Source organism: Myotis brandtii, unplaced genomic scaffold (genome assembly GCF_000412655.1).
Source record: "Myotis brandtii unplaced genomic scaffold, ASM41265v1 scaffold958, whole genome shotgun sequence".
Taxonomy (NCBI): Eukaryota; Metazoa; Chordata; class Mammalia; order Chiroptera; family Vespertilionidae; genus Myotis; species Myotis brandtii.
The window spans coordinates 474,530-492,765 of NW_005371960.1; the positions used below are offsets into that span (position 1 = coordinate 474,530).

At 46.6% G+C, this 18,236-nt stretch overlaps 1 protein-coding gene across 1 annotated transcript in view; it reads right to left on the bottom strand.

Annotated features, from left to right (window-relative positions):
- Nucleotides 1-18,236, bottom strand: part of CRIM1 (cysteine rich transmembrane BMP regulator 1 (chordin-like)) — a 151,280-nt gene that overhangs the window by 56,954 nt on the left and 76,090 nt on the right. Inside the window, exons 5-7 of the mRNA XM_014533236.1 lie at nucleotides 17,773-17,894; nucleotides 8,033-8,215; nucleotides 5,219-5,416 (exon numbers count right to left, since the gene is read on the bottom strand). Of these exons, the coding sequence (XP_014388722.1) occupies nucleotides 5,219-5,416; nucleotides 8,033-8,215; nucleotides 17,773-17,894 (503 nt within the window). The remainder of the gene's footprint in view (nucleotides 1-5,218; nucleotides 5,417-8,032; nucleotides 8,216-17,772; nucleotides 17,895-18,236) is intronic.

The following is an 18,236-nucleotide window of genomic DNA, read 5'->3' on the forward strand; positions in this document are numbered from 1 at the left end:
ACTTGTATACCCATCACCCAGCTTTGACAATCTATGAATAATTCTTTGATTTCCTGTGTGAAATGGGAAATGGATTTTGCTTATTTCAGAGAAACAGAAATAGTAGAAAGGCAACTACCCATTCACCAACCACAAGTAAAGAGTTGATTTACTGGCAACCAAATCGTAACATTAAATGTTACCCTGTAAAATATCACCTATGTTGTTCTAAGTTCTTGACAAGTGATGCTCTTGGTATTGGCTCTGAAATCCCCAAGGTCATAAACACCATCACCTGCTCCCAGCAGGAGCCTGCACATACTAGGCCTGAAGACCACGCAGACCACAGTGGCCCCCTGGGTGGATCCAGTCACAGCTTCAGGTGAGAGCAGACCAAGCCTGACATCAAGACTTCAAAGTGATGATGGAATTCTTCTCTCCCGCATCAGGTGGCGCAGCCAAGCTGGCCTCACCCCTGTCCCCATCGCCTGCATTTTTCTTGTTGAGTCATCATGGGCACGTCACATACAACTTGCGACCAAAAATTCCCTCCCCAAGACCTTATCTTTATAAAACAAATTTTTTAACAGAAAACGGTACTCTGTCCCTAGGGTCCCTCTGACATTATGAATCAGCTTAGGTAGCATTTATGCCTGATCTTATTGGGGGGGAAATTAGCAATTAGCTAACTGTGATATTAAAATAAAAATCCCCATGCACCAAAAGGTCGAGGATTTGATTCCCAGTCAGGGCACATGCCCGGATTGCATGCTCGATCCCCAGTAGGGGGTGTGCAGGAGGCAGCCCATCGATGTTTCCCTCTCCCTTCCTTTCTAAAAAACTCAACAAAAACATTATTTTTAAAAATCTAAAAAAAAAATCCTGCCTGTAGAAGTAGCTGAAATAACAATAGTAGCTGTGGCACCAACATACTCACAAGGCATGTCTTATTGAAAAGCAGTATATTAAACATGACAGTGAGCATTGGCCTTGGAGGGCCTGGGGGAGCCCACTTACACTCTGTGACTCCGCACTTCAGGGGCCGAACGGGGAGGGAATAAACCACACTTCACAAACCATCCTGGGAGGCCCCCAGCTGCCCCTGGAAGCGGATGAAAGCTCAGGGCTCTCAGGAGGGGGAGCCGTCAGTCTGACGCTAATTGGTCCAACTGGCCTCTGGACAGGGGGACCCACAGTGTGCCACACACACTTCATGTAACACTGCGTTCTGGTCTCAAAGCGTGTCTTCAAATATAAATATCCGATCGTTATTCCTTCTTCAAGGTCCAAAAGGCCATCAGCATTTGAGGCTCCGAGTACGAAGCCCCACGTCAGGGCCTGCTGCCTGACTCGGAGAGGAGTCCGGTGGTGACTGCCTCTCCGGTCCTCCCCAGCTCACTCACGCATCATTTCTTGGCAATTTTGAGCACCTATTGACATGCCAGGTGCTGTTTTAGGGATTCAAAATAATATGGTAAATTCCTAGCTCACTCTTCCACTCTACTGGCTTAAAGGGGGATGCCATGCCCTGTTTGTCTCACAGGCAGTGGGCCTGCAGGGTCCAGAGCCTGGGCTCTGAGGACACACTGTCTGCCACTCTCCAGCTACATGACCTTGGGGAAGTTCCATGACCTCTGTACTTTGGAGCCTGAGATGTGAATTTGGGATACAGTATCTGCGAAAGAGGGAAGTTGTAAGGACCCAATGATGCTCTTCCAGCACATAGGCCTGGCTCGCAGTTAGTGTGCAAGAAACGTTAGCTACCGTCCTTAAGGGCTGCAAATAAGACGATGCCAACGGTGCTGGATGCTGAGGGAGACCTAACTGTGCTGCCTTCCCTTTTTTGTTTTTAGTTGTGAGGTAGATTAAGGACGTAGCTTCCATACGTACACGTCAGTGGCAAACCTCGCCTGCTATTCATGCATGCCCATCCTAGCTCTTTCCAAGAGCCAGCAAATAAAAATAATGTGACTGACAAACAAGAGGAGGAGTAGAGAAAAGGCGGCAGAGCAAGTCAAGGACACAATCAGTGATAGACTTACAGACAGGGGTGGCTTATCTGGATACCTGAATTGGGTGTTGACAATAACATGGTCAGACTTAATCAGGAGAGGACTCAAGTGCCAATTTAAAAAGCACTTAGGTACTTGTGAATGAGTTAGCTGTCAGGTAGCAGCCTAGCCTTTTAGGGCCCCCAGGCTCACGTCCCCAGGGCTCTACCCAGCACATTATGCTGTCACTTGGAAGGTATGTATCTTTAACAACAACAGCCACAACAAGGTCCTCCCTCCCTGTGGGTCCTAACACACCATATTTGGGAATGCAGCAATTTATTTAGGAAAAAAATCTAAAACCACAGTCCTGGTGTGGGGTCCTTTCATATCACTTCAGGCTCTGACTACGCACCTTGGGATTGTAGCTAACCGGGCGAGGGCCAAAATTCGTTATGCAATTGTGCTCAGAGGAATTTATTGTGTGGATAAGCTGCATGAACACCAGTGTTTCTGTTTTTCTCTAAATAATGCTGGCTGACTGTTCATTACACATTAACCTTGCTTTTATTTCATCTCATCTGTTTGCCATTCTGAAATCACTTGAAATCCTATTTAAATATGCTGCTGAGAAAAATATCTTCAACTGGTTCTACAGACATTTTTAGGTCCCACAAACAAAGTAATAGAATTCATTCATCTGGCATTATTTTGTAAGTTCCTCCTTATTATTAATAATAAATTACCTCGTAGTTAGTGTCATGATCTTAAGCTGCGCACTGTTTTTCCACCCCACACCAGAAGAATTTGTCTTCCTACTACATCTTAAAATGAGAGGTTACTGGAGAGCAAATACCATCTTACATAAGACTCATTACTTAACTCAGTCAAAAACAAAAAACAAGAAACGCAAGATAAATTAGTTCCCTGAGAACGAGACGGAGGAATCTCTTAAAAGGTTTCATGCAGAGCACGAAGGGGGCAGAAAAGAGCAGGAACCAGAAGAACCTCACGACCTGAGGCCTGAGAAGCAGATCCAGGATGTGTCCCGAAGGCCTCCTTCCCCAGGTGGCAGGAGAGGACAGGTGGGCAATCACATCGCAAACACCTGGGGGACCTACAAATGATTTCCTTCCCGTGGCCACACTCCTCTCTCTCCCAACACAGGGGCCCAAACCAGAGATGACGAGAGATTAGCGAGGGGACTAGAAACTGGGGCCGGAGTAAACTGAGCTGACATTTGGGAGCAGGGTCAGCAGACAACCATGTAGCTGAATCCGACAGACTTCAGTGTATCCCAGCTCGGCCACATAATGGCAAGCGGCCTTGGAGGAAATGACCTAAACCTCCCTGAACGCTCATTTCTTCCTAACAGGGACTCACGAGCAGGCCTTCAGCACCGCGCTGCTGGGAGGATTCCCTGGAACCAGGTACACAAACAAAGCACTCGCCCCACACAATCTGAACGTGGGCAGCCTTTGTCTCCCGGTTTAAATTCAAACAGCCTGAACGTTTTCTGAGAAGCTAACTAGGAGTTGTCCATACTCATCTTTGTGTCCGTGGTGTACGAGGATTATTGGAGGTTCTTCCTAAGTTTTATGGAGTTAAAGGCTAACCAAAGCTGTCATTCTTTTATCAGTGGACGAGTAGATTACAATTCCATGCATATGTTGCAGACACCGAGCTCGAGTGATCAAACTAGCATTCCCTCGCTATGCAAGCTACAGGCGTGAGAACCAATCAGTTAGTTTCACATATATTTATCTCTCCTCTCCTCTACTCACCACGATAAATACACTAACAATGACGACGAGCACACAAGAGTTGCCTGCCCTCCATCCACTTTCAGAAAGGCCCTATCTATTGTTCTAACAAGTTTTCTCAGTTTTGCTTTCCATGTATGATTCAAGATTTGTGAAGTTAAAGAGTTAGTTGCTTAGCGGATGCCATGTTTCTGCTTTTGATTGTTCTTACGTTATCACGCACACGTATACACTTAAATGTTTCAAGTTGACAACAGATTGTCCCTAAGAACAGACAGTCCCACTGTTATCTGTTGTGACAAGGCAGGCTTGTAAAGCCAAGTGTCCACCAGACACACATATTTCTGTCCACTCCTTTTCCAGGACGGACACGCTGCCTTCAGGGGCTGGGAGGAGCGTACACGTGAGGGAGTGGGTGACTGCCACTCAGCCGGTCCTCTGGAAGCGACAGAGCCCAGAAGTGTGGCAGCTGTGCTCCGAGTAGAGGAACGGGGAGGGAAATGGTGATGTCGATAGAACTGGAGTCCTCCAATTTCCATTTTTATACGATTTTTAAGCTCTTCAATAATGCTAACCCCTCAGAGGTTAATGAAGCAAGTCAGGCAGACTCTGACGTCTGCATTTATGAAAATTCAGGTGGAAGCAAAAGACTTCTTGACAGAGGACTTAGTCTACTGAATGAATTTCTGAAAAGAGCTGTCATTTCCTTAATAGCTACTTTTAAAAATGCTGGAAGGATCCAACTTCAACACAGATTAATTTTTGACCCACTTTAGTTCACTTTACCATGCAAATGTGCTTCTTAACGACAAATACTCTCTATTGGGCCTGTCAGTATAAAAATTCCATCCCTTTTCTGTAGTAACCGAGGTGGAAAGAGTGTGTGAAGAACCTTCCCAGGACATGGGAAATGGAGGGAGATTGGGGTTCGGAATACCTCAGGCTCCTCTCCTTCCAACAGGATGACAGGGAGTGAATGTAAGAACCAAGACATCAGTAAAAGCCTGAGGGGAATGGCAAAGCCACAGTCTCATGAAATTTGAAATAGAAAGGATGCTCAGGGGCGGGGCAGCAGGCAGGGAAACCCTCCCCATGGCTCCAGGTGCCTTTTCTAGCCCCAGGACTCCCGGGCTCCGGGAGGCATGACAAGTCGAACATGCAATGCTGGACTCATGGGCTGGTTTCCCATTTTATTTCACTGCACCGACCTCTGGATGTTAATTAGACTTCAAGGGAACTGCATGAAAATGTATACATGCTTGTAAATTATTCAGCTTAGCCTATCTGCAGCGGTAAAATAAAGACCCCATGATTCTCACTGTAAATGTGCAATACTTCTCCAAAATGATAAATTTATCTGCTGCCGGTAACAGCAGGAAGCAGACGTTATGCCCAAGGAAATAAAAAACAAACAAGAACACACTGGCAGAAGCTCATCCAACGCGAGACATACGCCAGGGACTCATTAGAACCGGCAGGATTTACCTTCGCAGACGGGGCAGCACTCCCCAGGCACCTTGACGGGGTTCATGCAGCTCTGCCCGCAGACCGTGGCCACGCAGTGGGGCTCCCCATTGATGCACTGGCAGAACGTGCAGTCGTCTTCCCGCCACCGGTCTCCGTGGGCGAGGATCTGGCCGTTGGCATAGCAGCCGGCGGGATTATTAAAAGGATACACCGGATCTAAATGAAAACAAGAGTTCCCAGTAAAATCGAGGGCATTCTACGTCGTTTCTCTGTCTGTACCTACAGACAGTTTCCCGGGTTCTACTTATCAGCAGTTCTTTTCCAGCTGTGGTCCACAGAAGCTCAGGGCTGCAGGAGGTGTCTCTTGGGGACAAGCAAAAGCTGCTGTCACACTCAATTCCTGTCCATCCATCCTGCTGCTGCACCCAGGACAGGGGACATATGGCCTAAAAACCAATGCTTGGTGCCCGGCCAGGCGTGCCTCAGTGGTTGAGCATCGAGCTATGAACCAGGAGGTCACAGTTTGACACCCAGTCAGGGCACATGCCCGGGGTTGCGGGCTCGATCCCCAGTGTGGGGCATGCAGGAGGCAGCCGATCAATGATTCTCCCTCATCACTGATGTTTCTATCTCTCTCTCCTTCTCCCTTCCTCTCTGAAACCATAAAAATTTATATTAAAACAAATAAACAAAATACCCAACAAAATGAAAACTCCCCCCTCCCTAAAAGCAAAGTTGCACAACACTAGGCACAGAGCTGGGGGCTGGTAATCAGAAAGCTCAGATCCACTGCAGGCTCTGACCACGTCTTCTGAGCTGACCATTTACACATCTATCGCACCTCAGTTTCACTGCCTGTGAAGCGGTGATGCCCGTCTAACTCAGGGCGCCACTGCTACTTCCAGGAGGAACGGAGCTCCGTCTCATGGTGGCTGGAGGTCAGCATGGACAACGGCGAGGAGAGGGCGGGCTCTCACTGTGGCCTTGCTCAGAACCAGGCTGGCTGAAGGTCAGCGGGGCTGCTGCTTGCGCCTGGCGGGAAATTATAAACCTCGCCATAGGTCCCCCGTGAGCTGGCAGCCAAGCAGCGGCCCAGGTTGAAGGACAAAAATAGCCGAGGCCACCGTAACCATGTTTTGTGAGGTTACTGACCAGGACAGACATGCTGCATACAAAACCTCCACATATCATTACCATGAGAGCAACCAGACACATCACTGCATTTTCTTTTTCAGAATCACAGACAAGCTGGTCTCAAGAAGCAAGTGCTGCCGTGTGGGGAGGGAGGTCCACACAGTTGTGAGCATGGTTCTCTGTAGTCTAAAGGGGTAATATGGCATTATAACAATGAGGCCAACATTTAAAATCAAGCAGCCACCGCTTTAGAAGGGCAATCTGCCAGCGATGGAGGCAGCCAAGAGACCTGAGTCAGATACGACTTTAACCATTTCTTATAAAAAACATCACATGTCCACTTTGAGCCTGGGTCTAAGTCCCAGGAGATGAGACATACCCGGGTCCGTGCCCAGACAACTCACTATGCTGATCACACAGAGGGTCCTATCGGTGTTTTCACACCACCCACTGCCAGGTGGTCTCAGAGTCTACTACCTCCTGGGGGCGCTAGGGAACTCAGTCACGGGGAAGGGTCAAAGTTGGATGTGATTTTTAAAAATCCCAACGGCACCTAAAAAGTGAACCCCCTTTCTCCCATGCTGGCTCAGATAGTGTCTAGTAGGGGAAAGGACTTCGCTGCTATGAACCGTTGTTCGGTGTGAGGGATGCAGTTTGCATACTTTACACATTTTCAGATCTTCAATATGGTGTGCTAAATATCACTCAAACATCGAAAAGGGTTCTAGGATAACAGAGGAAAGCGTGTCACATGGCATGGCATCCTGCCTTCCCATTTCCTGTGTCAGACGAGACTGACATTTCCCACTGCAGACTGAAGGCTGCGGTCCATCGGGGCCAGCAGGCTCGCCGACCTTCCTACCCAGGGACGGAGGAGTGTGTACAGACCAGAGACACAGTCGGGCAGGGCGTGGTGTTTCCGACTTCACTGCCGTCTCTGACCAGTGGCTACTTTTCTGAACTTTCGCATCCTAATCCCTAAGAGGTATGGGTTGTAGTAAATGAAGTTCAGAGTTATCATCCTGAAATGTTTATTATTTCTGAATAGCAGCCATGGGAGGGCCGCACCCGGTGGGGAACATGGAACTATTACTTCTTGGGGGGAAGAAGGGAACATAGAGCAGGCTCCTGAGAGCCTTCTGTCCAAGGCCACACCTGATACTCGGCTGCCACCGCCATGCCACAAATGACCCCGCACTCACCTCCACACAGTCTCAAAGGAGGGGGAGCAGCAGGGTCCTGGTCCCACTTGGCAGGGTGTGGGTGGCGGAAAGGACAGGGCGAGTTCCTCTCTGAGCTGGCTGAGACTGTGGGTGACAAGGGCTGCACCCTGCCCTAGCTGAGCCACCCGAGGAGAGCAGGAGTGAAGTCTAGAGCACGGTGAGCAGAGGGTCCCCAGGACTTGCCAAGGAACTGTGGGGATGCAGGGGAGGAGCTGCGAGCACTCCCAGGAGACCTCTTGATGCCCCGTGGAGACAGGTGACCTGCCGTCTACCCCCAGGGCACAACTTCGTTTGGGGCAGTATTTCCACAGCCTACGTGGCACTGACAAGTCCCAAAAGACAGAGCACTGTGTCCTGAGCAGGAAACTCCTGCAAAAACCCTCTACTTGGGGGTGAGACGGAACTTGGCCAGTTTTGATACCAGAACTCTGAGCCATGAAGACGCGTATTCCTCTCTAAGGAGAGCATCCCTCACCTTCGCACACCGGGCAGCACTCCCCTTCGGGCACGTAGTACCTCTCGCAGTTCAGCTCCCCGCACTGGGCAGTGAAGCAGATGGCGACGCCCCCTTGGCATCGGCAGAACCGACACTTGTCCAAGCGAAACATGTCCCCGTCGTTATACTCCACGTTGTTGAATACGCAGGCTGGCTTTGTTTCTGGAGGGAGTTCAAACAAACAGGCAAACTCAGAGTCCCTTCCGAGCAGGGTTCTTTTATGTTTCTCAAACAGCCTCTAGAAAAATCTGTCTCTTAGCAGGGGGTTATAATGCCATAAAGATTTGCTAAACTCGATGTAATTTTGTGTAACAGCAATAAAGCAATGTAAAGTAAAACACACAAAACACACTGTCATCCTCTTTGCCCCCAGGAATAGAAATTCCCCTTAGGGAAATCTACACTAATCCCCCACCCCCACCCCAAACACACACACACACACACACACACACACACACTTGAAATAAAGGGAACCACGTGCCCACGACACTCACATCACCCATCTGTGCATTAAAGGGATCATCACACTTGTTTTGTTCAACCATGCTCTGCCTCAAAAATTTACCTAGGTCTTTTCAGAGGCGATATTCTTCTGCCCCTTCCGTGTTCTTACCTGTGTTCTCTTTTCTCTCTCTGAGGCGAAGGAATTTGTAATTTTAATCATACTTGGCCTTTAACAAAACTCTTTCTATATGCATTACTTTATGCATCCCAGTAACAAAACCTGCTGTTACCCCAAGTTTGGAAGGGAGGAGATCCTAGGTAATTGGCTGAAGTCACACATTTAGCAAATACAGCTCTTCAATTGAAACCCTGTGGACGTTCCATTGTGTTTCAAGGCTGTGTTCTGCTAAGGACTCTCATGTCCTGCAGGTAGAATTCTCATCATGACAACAATGATTCAAATTTTTTTCTCTGCCTTGAAAAACTCACCCTAAATTCATTCCTTACCTCCAATTCTGGGTGACTTAAAAGAACTCCCACCAGACAAAGATATCACAAGAAAAAGAAAACTACAGATCAGTATTTCTTGTGAATATAGATACAAAAATCCACAAAAAATACTAACAGACTGAATCCAGTGACATATAAAAATGATTAAATAGCAAGACCAAGTGGGATTTATTCCAAGAATGCAAAGTTGGTTTAATATCCAAAAGGCTATTAATGTAGCCTGGCATGTCAACAGAATAAAGGACCAAAAAATCCATACAATCAACTCAATGACACAGAACAATCACTTGACAGTATCATATATCCTTTCATGATAAAAACATTCAATAACTTGGGAAGAGAAGAGACTATCCTCAACCTGATAAACAGCATCTATGAAAACTCACAGCTAATGTCATACTTAGTGAAAGACTGAAGACTTTCCCCCTAAGATCAGGAATAAGACAATGATGTCCACTCTCACCACTACTACTCAGCATTGTATCGGAGGTTCTCACTAAGGCAATTAGGGAAGAAAAGAAATACAGTGGGGCCTTCACTTACGAGTGTCCCGACTAACGAGTTTTTTGAGATACCAGCTATCTCTCAGCAGATTTTTTGCATTGAGTTGATAGAGTAATTTGAGTTAACGAGCTCCTTAACGAGCTCGGTCGGAATGAATTAAACTCGTAAGTCAAGGCCCCACTGTAAAAGTATCTATATTGGAAAGGAAGAAGTAGAACCACTCTAGGTGCAAATGACATGATCTTGCATCTAAAAAAAAATAATAATTCTAAGGAATCTCCTAAAATATTGTCAAAACTAATTCACAACTTCAACAAAATTCCAGGGTAAAATTGCAACTGAAATAAATTGTATATCTATTGTACACTAGCAATGAACAATCTGGCAATGATGTTAAGAAAACAACCATTCACAACAGCATCAAAAAGAATAAAGTATTTAGTAATAGATTTAATAAATGAAGTGTAAAACTTGTACTCTGAAAACTACAAAACATCGTTTAAAGAAATGAAAGAAGGCTTAAACAAATGGAGAGACATCCCATGTTCATGGATTGGAAGATACTATTGTTAAAATGATAATATTCCTGAAACTGATCTACACAGTCAATGCAATCCCTATCAGAACACAAACTAGTTCTTTTGCAGAAAGTAGAAGCCAATCCTAAAATTCATATGACAATGCAAGGGACCCAGAATAGCCAAAACAATATTGAAAAGAAGAACAAAGTTAGAGGACTCAGACTTTCTGATTTTAAGACCTACTACAATGCTAGAAGACTCAGGATTTCAACACCTACTACAATGCAATCAAGGTAGTGCGGTACTGGCGAAAGAACAGATTTACAGTTCATTGGAATTAATTACTTACATTTATTGACTTTTGACAAGGGTGCTAAGACAATTCATTGAGGGAAAGAACTATCTTGTCAACAAATGGTACTGGGACAATGGATATGCACATGGGAAAAAATGAGAATGAACCACTATGAATCACATCGCATAAAAAATTAACTCAAGATGAATCATTAGAGCTATGATCTTCTTGTCACAGCCACAACTATAAAGTTCTTAGAAGAAAACAGGAGTAAATCTTTGTGACTTTGGAGTAGGCAATGGTTTATTAGATACACCAAAAACACAAGCAACAAAAGAGAAAAAGAGTTAAACTGGGTTTCATCAACTTTTGTGCTTCAAAAAACACCATCAAGAAAGTACAAAGGTAACCCACAAATGGGAGAAAATATATGTGAATCATATAAAGGAGTTGCATCCAAAATATACGAAGCACTCTTATAACTCATCAACACAAAAATCCAAACTGAAAAACGAGCAAACATTTGTATAGACGCTGTTCCAAATAAGATACAGAAATGGCCAACAAGCACATGAAAAGATGCTTAACGGCACGTCATTAGGGAATACAAGTCAAAGTCACAGTGAGACACCCCTGCGTATGCTTACTGGCTATAATAAAAAACATACCGATAATGGCAAGTACTGATGGGATGTGGAAAAATTGGAACTCTCCCACCTGCTGGTGAGCATGTAAAGGAGCAGGTGTTCTGGAAAACAGCATGGCAGTTCCTCAAAATATTAAATACAGAGTTACCATATAACCCAGCAACTCCACCTCTAGGTGTGTGCCCCGGAGAAATGAAAACATATACCAACATACGAATGTTCACAGCAGCATTAGTCACAAGAGCAAAAAAAAAAAAAAAAAAAAAGGAAAGAGCCTCCATGCCCACCATCTGATGCACAGATAAACAAAATGTGGTCTATATCCATACCATGCAATATTTCTTGGCCACAGAAAAGAACGCAGTTCTGACACATACTATGAACACGAATGAACCTTGAAGACATTAAGTGAAAGAAGCCAGTCACAAATGAACTATTGTATAAACTATTTATGTGAAATGCCTGTAAGAGGCGCATCTACAGAGCCAGAAACGTGGATTACTAGTTGGCTAGGGCTGGGGGCTTTGGGAGGAAGCAGGGAGGAACTGCTAATGAATTCCCCAGCGTCGGGGGAAATGGGCTGACGGAAGTGTTTTAAAAATTGATTGTGATGATTACACAATTCTGTAAACATATTTAAAAATAAAACCACAGAATTGTACAACTTCACTTAATGAATTGCATGGTACGTGTTTCAATAAATCTGGATCAACAAAAACCCTCCCAAACTGAGGAACGTCTCCTGCGCTAACACGCCCTGCTTAATAAGGTGAGAAAAACCGGATTATGATACACACATCTCCCACGGGCTCATCTGTCCAACATCATTTCTTAATACGTCACCTCGAATGTTCGAAACACTCACTGCGTTTTGAGTATATTTACATTTGTATGGTACTTAAGGACAATGACTTTCTCATTTATAACAATCCCGTAGAGAAGACAGAACAAGTATGAACAGCTATGTCTGCAATGAGGAAAGTGAAATCTAAAACGATTAGGTGACTCGCCTACAGTCACCTAAGTAGTCAGAGCTGAGCTGTGTGTGTATGTTGACACAGGTTGTGAATGTGTTTTACCTCTTCCCCAGTGCTTGCTGGATGTAATATTTCTTTTTTCAGAAGATTAACGATATTCTAAAAGAAATCTTCTCTTGGCTCAGAATTCATCTTTATACATTTAGCCACAAAATCTGGGCTGAGATAGGAAGGAACTAGGCAGCAAGGCCGTAAGTTCCAAAATATGGGGTGCTTTTACAATGAAATCTGGACGCTGAGGGTGTGGGTGGAGGCCAAGTACCACACTCCCACGCAATGCTGAGCATCCGATCAAACAGAAGAAAAATGTTTATCAGCCAATCACTAGTTATTACCTAGTTGCATCCATCAACCGCATCTACCACGTGAAGCCACAAGCCTGGGTGTAAGATCTGAAGTTGGGGGGAGATTCTGGCTAGGGACACAGGGGTTCCGATGAAGCTATTTTTACGGTGAGGCGTGCAGAAGTGTAAGCAGGAGGGTGGGCTGATGTGCGGTCTGGGGCAGTCAGGTTTCACTAGCGAACGCCCAAAAAGCAAGGGAGTGGGGATTTGGAGGCGTGGATAGTCTCCAAAAACACGGCCTAGAAAACACGGTCAATTCCTTAGGATAAAAAAATAACAAGTCACACAGCATAATGACATTCCTGCTTGATGCTGAGAGATGGATAGAGGCTCTTCAGGAAAGTGCATGCCCCAGAGGCTGGCTGTGGTCTCTGAGGAGGAGCAGCCAGTCCCGCCTTCACCTGCCGGGGAAGGGTGCGAACTCAGCCAGCGTGGAGACATGGAGACGATCACAGCCTCTACAAGAGGGCAACTTAAATGGCTGCGGAGAAGAAAAAACACTGCGAAGAAGGAATTCGCTATGTCATCTGTACTCTTCAGTGCAGAGATGCATACCAAGCGTCTTTGTAGCGACTTTCCGTGTTCTGTGTCTGCCCAATTAAATGTTGCTTCCCAGTTCCGAGATCCCCTCTTCCCTCTTTAATATATTCCAGAACTCCGGAAGGAGAGCCGGCCTGGTGGTACTGACTGTCAATAACCTGGACTGCCTGCCAAGTCAAGCTGATTGGCAGCTGGGGAGAGAGATATAATTTTAATGAAGGGGAGGCTAAAATGCAGAACTTCCTATCAGCAGTGAATAAATCCAAAGGGGTACAGCGCTGCTGCTTCTCTTCAATCTCCCAGCAGAACACAGCTAGTGCCTCGCCTCTGCTCTCCTTGCCTCTGCTCTCAGCCCCCTGGGGGTGAGCCGAACAGGAAGCCAAGTGGGTGGACAGCACAGGCCAAAAGAGGGACCACTGTGTTCACAGAGGAGGAACCTCTGAGCATGTCTCTGCAGGTCAACAGCAAACAAACACTCACAAGGACTGGGTTCATGGATAGAAACCTTTTCCCCGCTATGGGAGAAGGGAGTTTGTGTGCTGGAGTACACCAAGCAGATATTCTTTTGGGATAAGGGAAAAAGGAGCAATACTTATAAAGGACTGCTAAATACTGTATTGCTCTTAAGCAACATTAGCTCGATAAGGTCCCAGGAACAGGCTGGGCACTCAATACATGCATATGAGATGGACTATGTTCTCTCAAAATGCCATATGCTTTCCAAGACTCTGAAGAAAAGTGTGTCCCCAGACACATTACTGAGCATTATTGCTATACAGACGATGGTTTTCTCAGTAGATGTTTTTGCACTAATTTTCTTATTAACAGACTTCAGGTCTGAGTTTTCTAGGCCAAAGTTTTGCAGGCGGGTCACGCTGACTGGGTAAGGTTCTCCTGTGATGGCTCCGTTTTACGTGGTCATTTCTGAGGCCAAAAGAGTCAGGAATTAGCTATGACTCTCAAACCAAAATGTTCTGTTTTATTTAGATTGCTGTCGTGCACAGTGGACCACTGGTCATATCTCAGGCACCAAATGGTATTTCACATTGGACCCTTGAGATTTCCAATCCTAATGCCCCAGGGATGACAGGGGTGGGCCAGGGTGGGACAACAGGTGCCCCGGGACAGAATCGAGAGCACATACCCCTCTGAGGAAGGCGTCACTCGGCCAGGTGACAGATGATGAAAGCTTGTGTGTGGGCTGGAGCGGACCCAGAACCGGTTTTTGAAGGATGTCTGGGGTTGCTCCACCCCGGCTATGAAAACCATCCTGTAGGTGATGATTTTGATGATTTCTACGTTTACACAAAAGCGGCTCAAGCACACCATCTGCTCCTTTGGTTTCTAAACAACAGGGCACTCGTTCACCAACACCCTGCGAGTCCTGCCTTTGGCCCTCATCAGAGAATAGCATTCACAACCTGTCACTATCTGGTTGGCAACCCTCCCGGCCTTCCGCCAAAACCAAACCAAAACAAACCAAACCGCAAAGGGAGGTGATGTTTACAGAGGATGTTCTGTCCATCTATTCGTCCAGGCGAACGTTTTCGAAGCTTAGGAGTTCTTGAATTCTCTGTGACCATTTTGTCACAGACACAAAATAAGGTAAGCACGTGGGTCATCTGGAGGGCAGCTCGGGAACGGAGCACAGCCCTATAACCTCCGTTTCTGCATGTGGGTTTGCTACAGTAAGTCACCCGCCGCCCTCGGAGCAGGGCTTGTCCCACATCTACTCCTCCGTGCTGGGGAAATCTCCAAATGGAGAGACCACGCCACAGGCATCTAGGTTCCAGCTCTGTGTCCAAATGATGTCCTAGAACTGCTTTCCCTGAGCTGCATTTTCCTAGTTTGCTTTTGTGTTTCATTGAGAAGAGGAGCCACAGGAAACCAGTTTGTGCATTGGTGTTAGAGCCACAGAGCACAACACCGACGGCACCTTCTCCAGTTTCCATGTGAGGAGAGTGTGGCCCTGCCCCGTGGGCCTGACTCCATCGCCCTTTTCACTGCGGCAGCCGGGAGGTCGGGAGCCTGCCTGACGCTGAACTCCAGCGGCTGGACAGGTGGAGGCTCATGGCCTGCTTACTTGTGGGCCCTTTCTTTTTGCCTTTCACTTTCAACCTTTATGTACTAACCCAGCCGTGGGCAAACTACGGCCCTCGGGCCGGATCCGGCCCGTTTGAAATGAATAAAACTAAAAAAAAAAAAGACCGTACCCTTTTATGCAATGATGTTTACTTTGAATTTGTATTAGTTCACACAAACACTCCATCCATGCTTTTGTTCCGGCCCTCCGGTCCAGTTTAAGAACCCATTGTGGCCCTCGAGTCAAAAAGTTTGCCCACCCCTGTACTAACCTGTGGTTCCAAATCTCTTTTTTCACTCATATTTTACCACATTATTGTACCTATTCTCACTGTAAAGTTGCCTCAAATCCTTTGTGTATAAACAAGGCTTTACACACACACACACTAGACCTCTGCTTTTCTAGGTGATGATAATGAATCTCTGATATGCAATATCCTTTGATGGTAAACTTATGACAACACTAAGAGTTTCCGGGGGCACTAGGTGGCAAATAAATAAACATCCACACACATACGAGTATGTGTGTTTACGTGTGTATGTTGTGTGTGTGCAAGGCAGGTGTTCGTAATGTGCTTATATATGCCTAAAGAAGTCAAAGACGGATTTTGAGACAGAATGTCGTTAAACAATATTCAGCAGGACGATAAATCTTCACAGTATTATAGTTTCTACTCTCATCTACAAATGAATGATTAATAGAGCAACAGTGACACTGATAGCAGGACAAGAGATGAGACGAAGATCACCCAACAAGCTTATGACGGCAAGAAAGAGGCGCCCTGGAAACACTGTGCCTGTGCTTTGTCGTCTCAACATCGTCTCCTGGCAGATGGCACAGCCTGTTCCTGAACTCAGAGCCCTATAAAAAGTGAGGCTCTACACAGGGCAGCCCTGGAGATGAGCCTAGGCCACTGAGGTGGGGGTGTGGTCACCAGCTGTCCGAGTCATATCATATCGGAGCGATACGTAAGGCCCACATCCAGAGAAGAAAGGCATGAGGCTTGGGTTCCTACACCCAAGAAGCAAGGAAAGAAGCAAGGCCATCCAGGGGCCACAACAGCAAACTGTGTACCAGAGCTGGTACTTCCAGTGGACAAATGACTTAAGCTCCAAGTGTAGGGCAGAAGATGGAGGACCCCCCCAAACGAACCCCTCCGTGGGCTGGCATTACAACAGCCCCCCTGTAGAGGGAACTAAGATGGTCTGAGTGAGATCACTCACGCACCCATCCAACTAAACCTGGGTGTCCTGTGTGAGGCAGACGGTGTACTAACAGCCCAGATGCGAGGACAGACTGCAAGGACAGACTGCCGGCCTCTGGCAGCTCGGGTTCCAGAGTGAGACGGACCCACACTTGCAGGGTGGTGAGCACATCTGAGATGCTGGGAGCCCAAGGTCAGGAGCCACTATTTCCATCTCAAACGGTATGACTTAAATATTCACAGAAAAGCACCTACAATCAATCAAACCGCAGTGGTACCAGAGCAAACGAGTCTGCTGGGCCATTGGCTGGTGTTTAGCAGACACTACTCCTGGCTGCATGACTGTATGGCTATGGAGAAGCAACGAGAAGAGAGGGACGGAGGTCTTTAGGTCAGGAAGCTCACCTCACCTTCTCTACTCCCTGGAATGTTCAGGACAGTGTCTGTGGATGTGAATAGGAGGTGGGAATACAAAATAGTAAGACTGCTTGCTCTTGAGGGACAATTCCAAGTGCTTCACATGTAAAACCTCCATTTACGGTCATTCATTCCATTTTACAGATGTGGAAACGGAGGTTTTGTTCTCTCTTAACCACAAAGCCATCTTGCAAGTATTTCTTCAAAGCAAAACAAAACAACATGTGACCACTGGACTAAAACACTACAGGGCGCAAGGGAACAGGACTCAACTGTCCTAAAACCTTTCTTGTGGGGGAGGGGAGGCTCGGGAGGAGGGCGGACAATCTTCTGAGCTGATTTCTTATGGGCAGGCCCTGGTATGTTTCAGTATGTGCAATTCTGTTGCATGTGTCCCAGTCGATCTTCATTTTCTTTGTTGAGTCTAGGTACTGATGAAGCAATGCGCTACAATTATTGACGTGTCACTTGAGTTTCACTCTTTGTGTTTCTTCTGAAAATCCCGTTGGAGGGGCCTGGGTTAGGTTCCCCTTTTTTCCAGCATCTAAATTCAATGAACGCCCTGTCCCCAAACACCGAACCCTCTCACGTAAGGTGAAAGGGAGAGGTGGATTCTATTTGAAGGAATCCTGTGACCGGAGAATCCTATTTCTGGGCCACAGGACGGGAACTGAAAGCAGGCCGATGCCAGTGACCAAGCCCGGGTCAGAGACGTCCTCTCTGAGCAGAAAAATGTGAGCCTGGGGGAACAATGTCTTTTCTGTTTCAACCTGCAGCAGCTCCCCTGGGGTGTCAGTTCCATCCATTGCCTCCTGGCGGCCATGTAATGAGGGGAGGATGACAGGAGCAATATGATCACAGGTTCTATAATCTTCTTTTTTTTTTTTAAATCCTAAAATTGCCATGCTCCTGAAACTGCAGAATATGACAGCTCCGTGCAATGTGCTATTACATTTCCAAAATTCTCTTTCTGATGGGTGGGATGATGATTCCCTAACGTCCCTTACCGCTCGCTGGGACCATAACCAAGCCTCCTTTGGGAGGGAGTGTCTGTCATCGAGTCCCTGTGTATATCCCCTGCCATATATATAAAAGGCAGAACCGGCTGGATGGAACCCTCCCTCCTCCTCCAGCACCAATGTCCACGCTCCGAGAACAAGAGACCCCACGTACCATTAACACATTCAAAGACATCACAGCACTTTCCAGGAGTCCCATCGCCACGGGAGACTATGCGGGGAACGGATCCCACCTCACACACGGGGAAACCACATAAGCCAGAGAGACACTCGCATCTGAAACCAAAGAAAAGGGAAGGAAAACCCCATGAATAAACAACAACACAGAAGTCGGGAGACCACAAAGTGGCTGCGGCCAGGGAACTCCACGGGATGACACAGGAGCGGGGAGGGGGGAGGCAGGAGGGGCTCCAACATAATTTGCATTCCAGAGAACTGAGACTCATCTACATAACACACACCCAGATTTTAAATGTTTACCATTTTGACAGAAATATTCCTAAATAAATGCATGACTTCATTTCTTCTTTAACTAGACCAGCATTGAGCATATCATCTTGCTGAGGACTCGGGGCCATTGTTATGGGCATGCATTGTGTTACCCCACAAATCACCGAG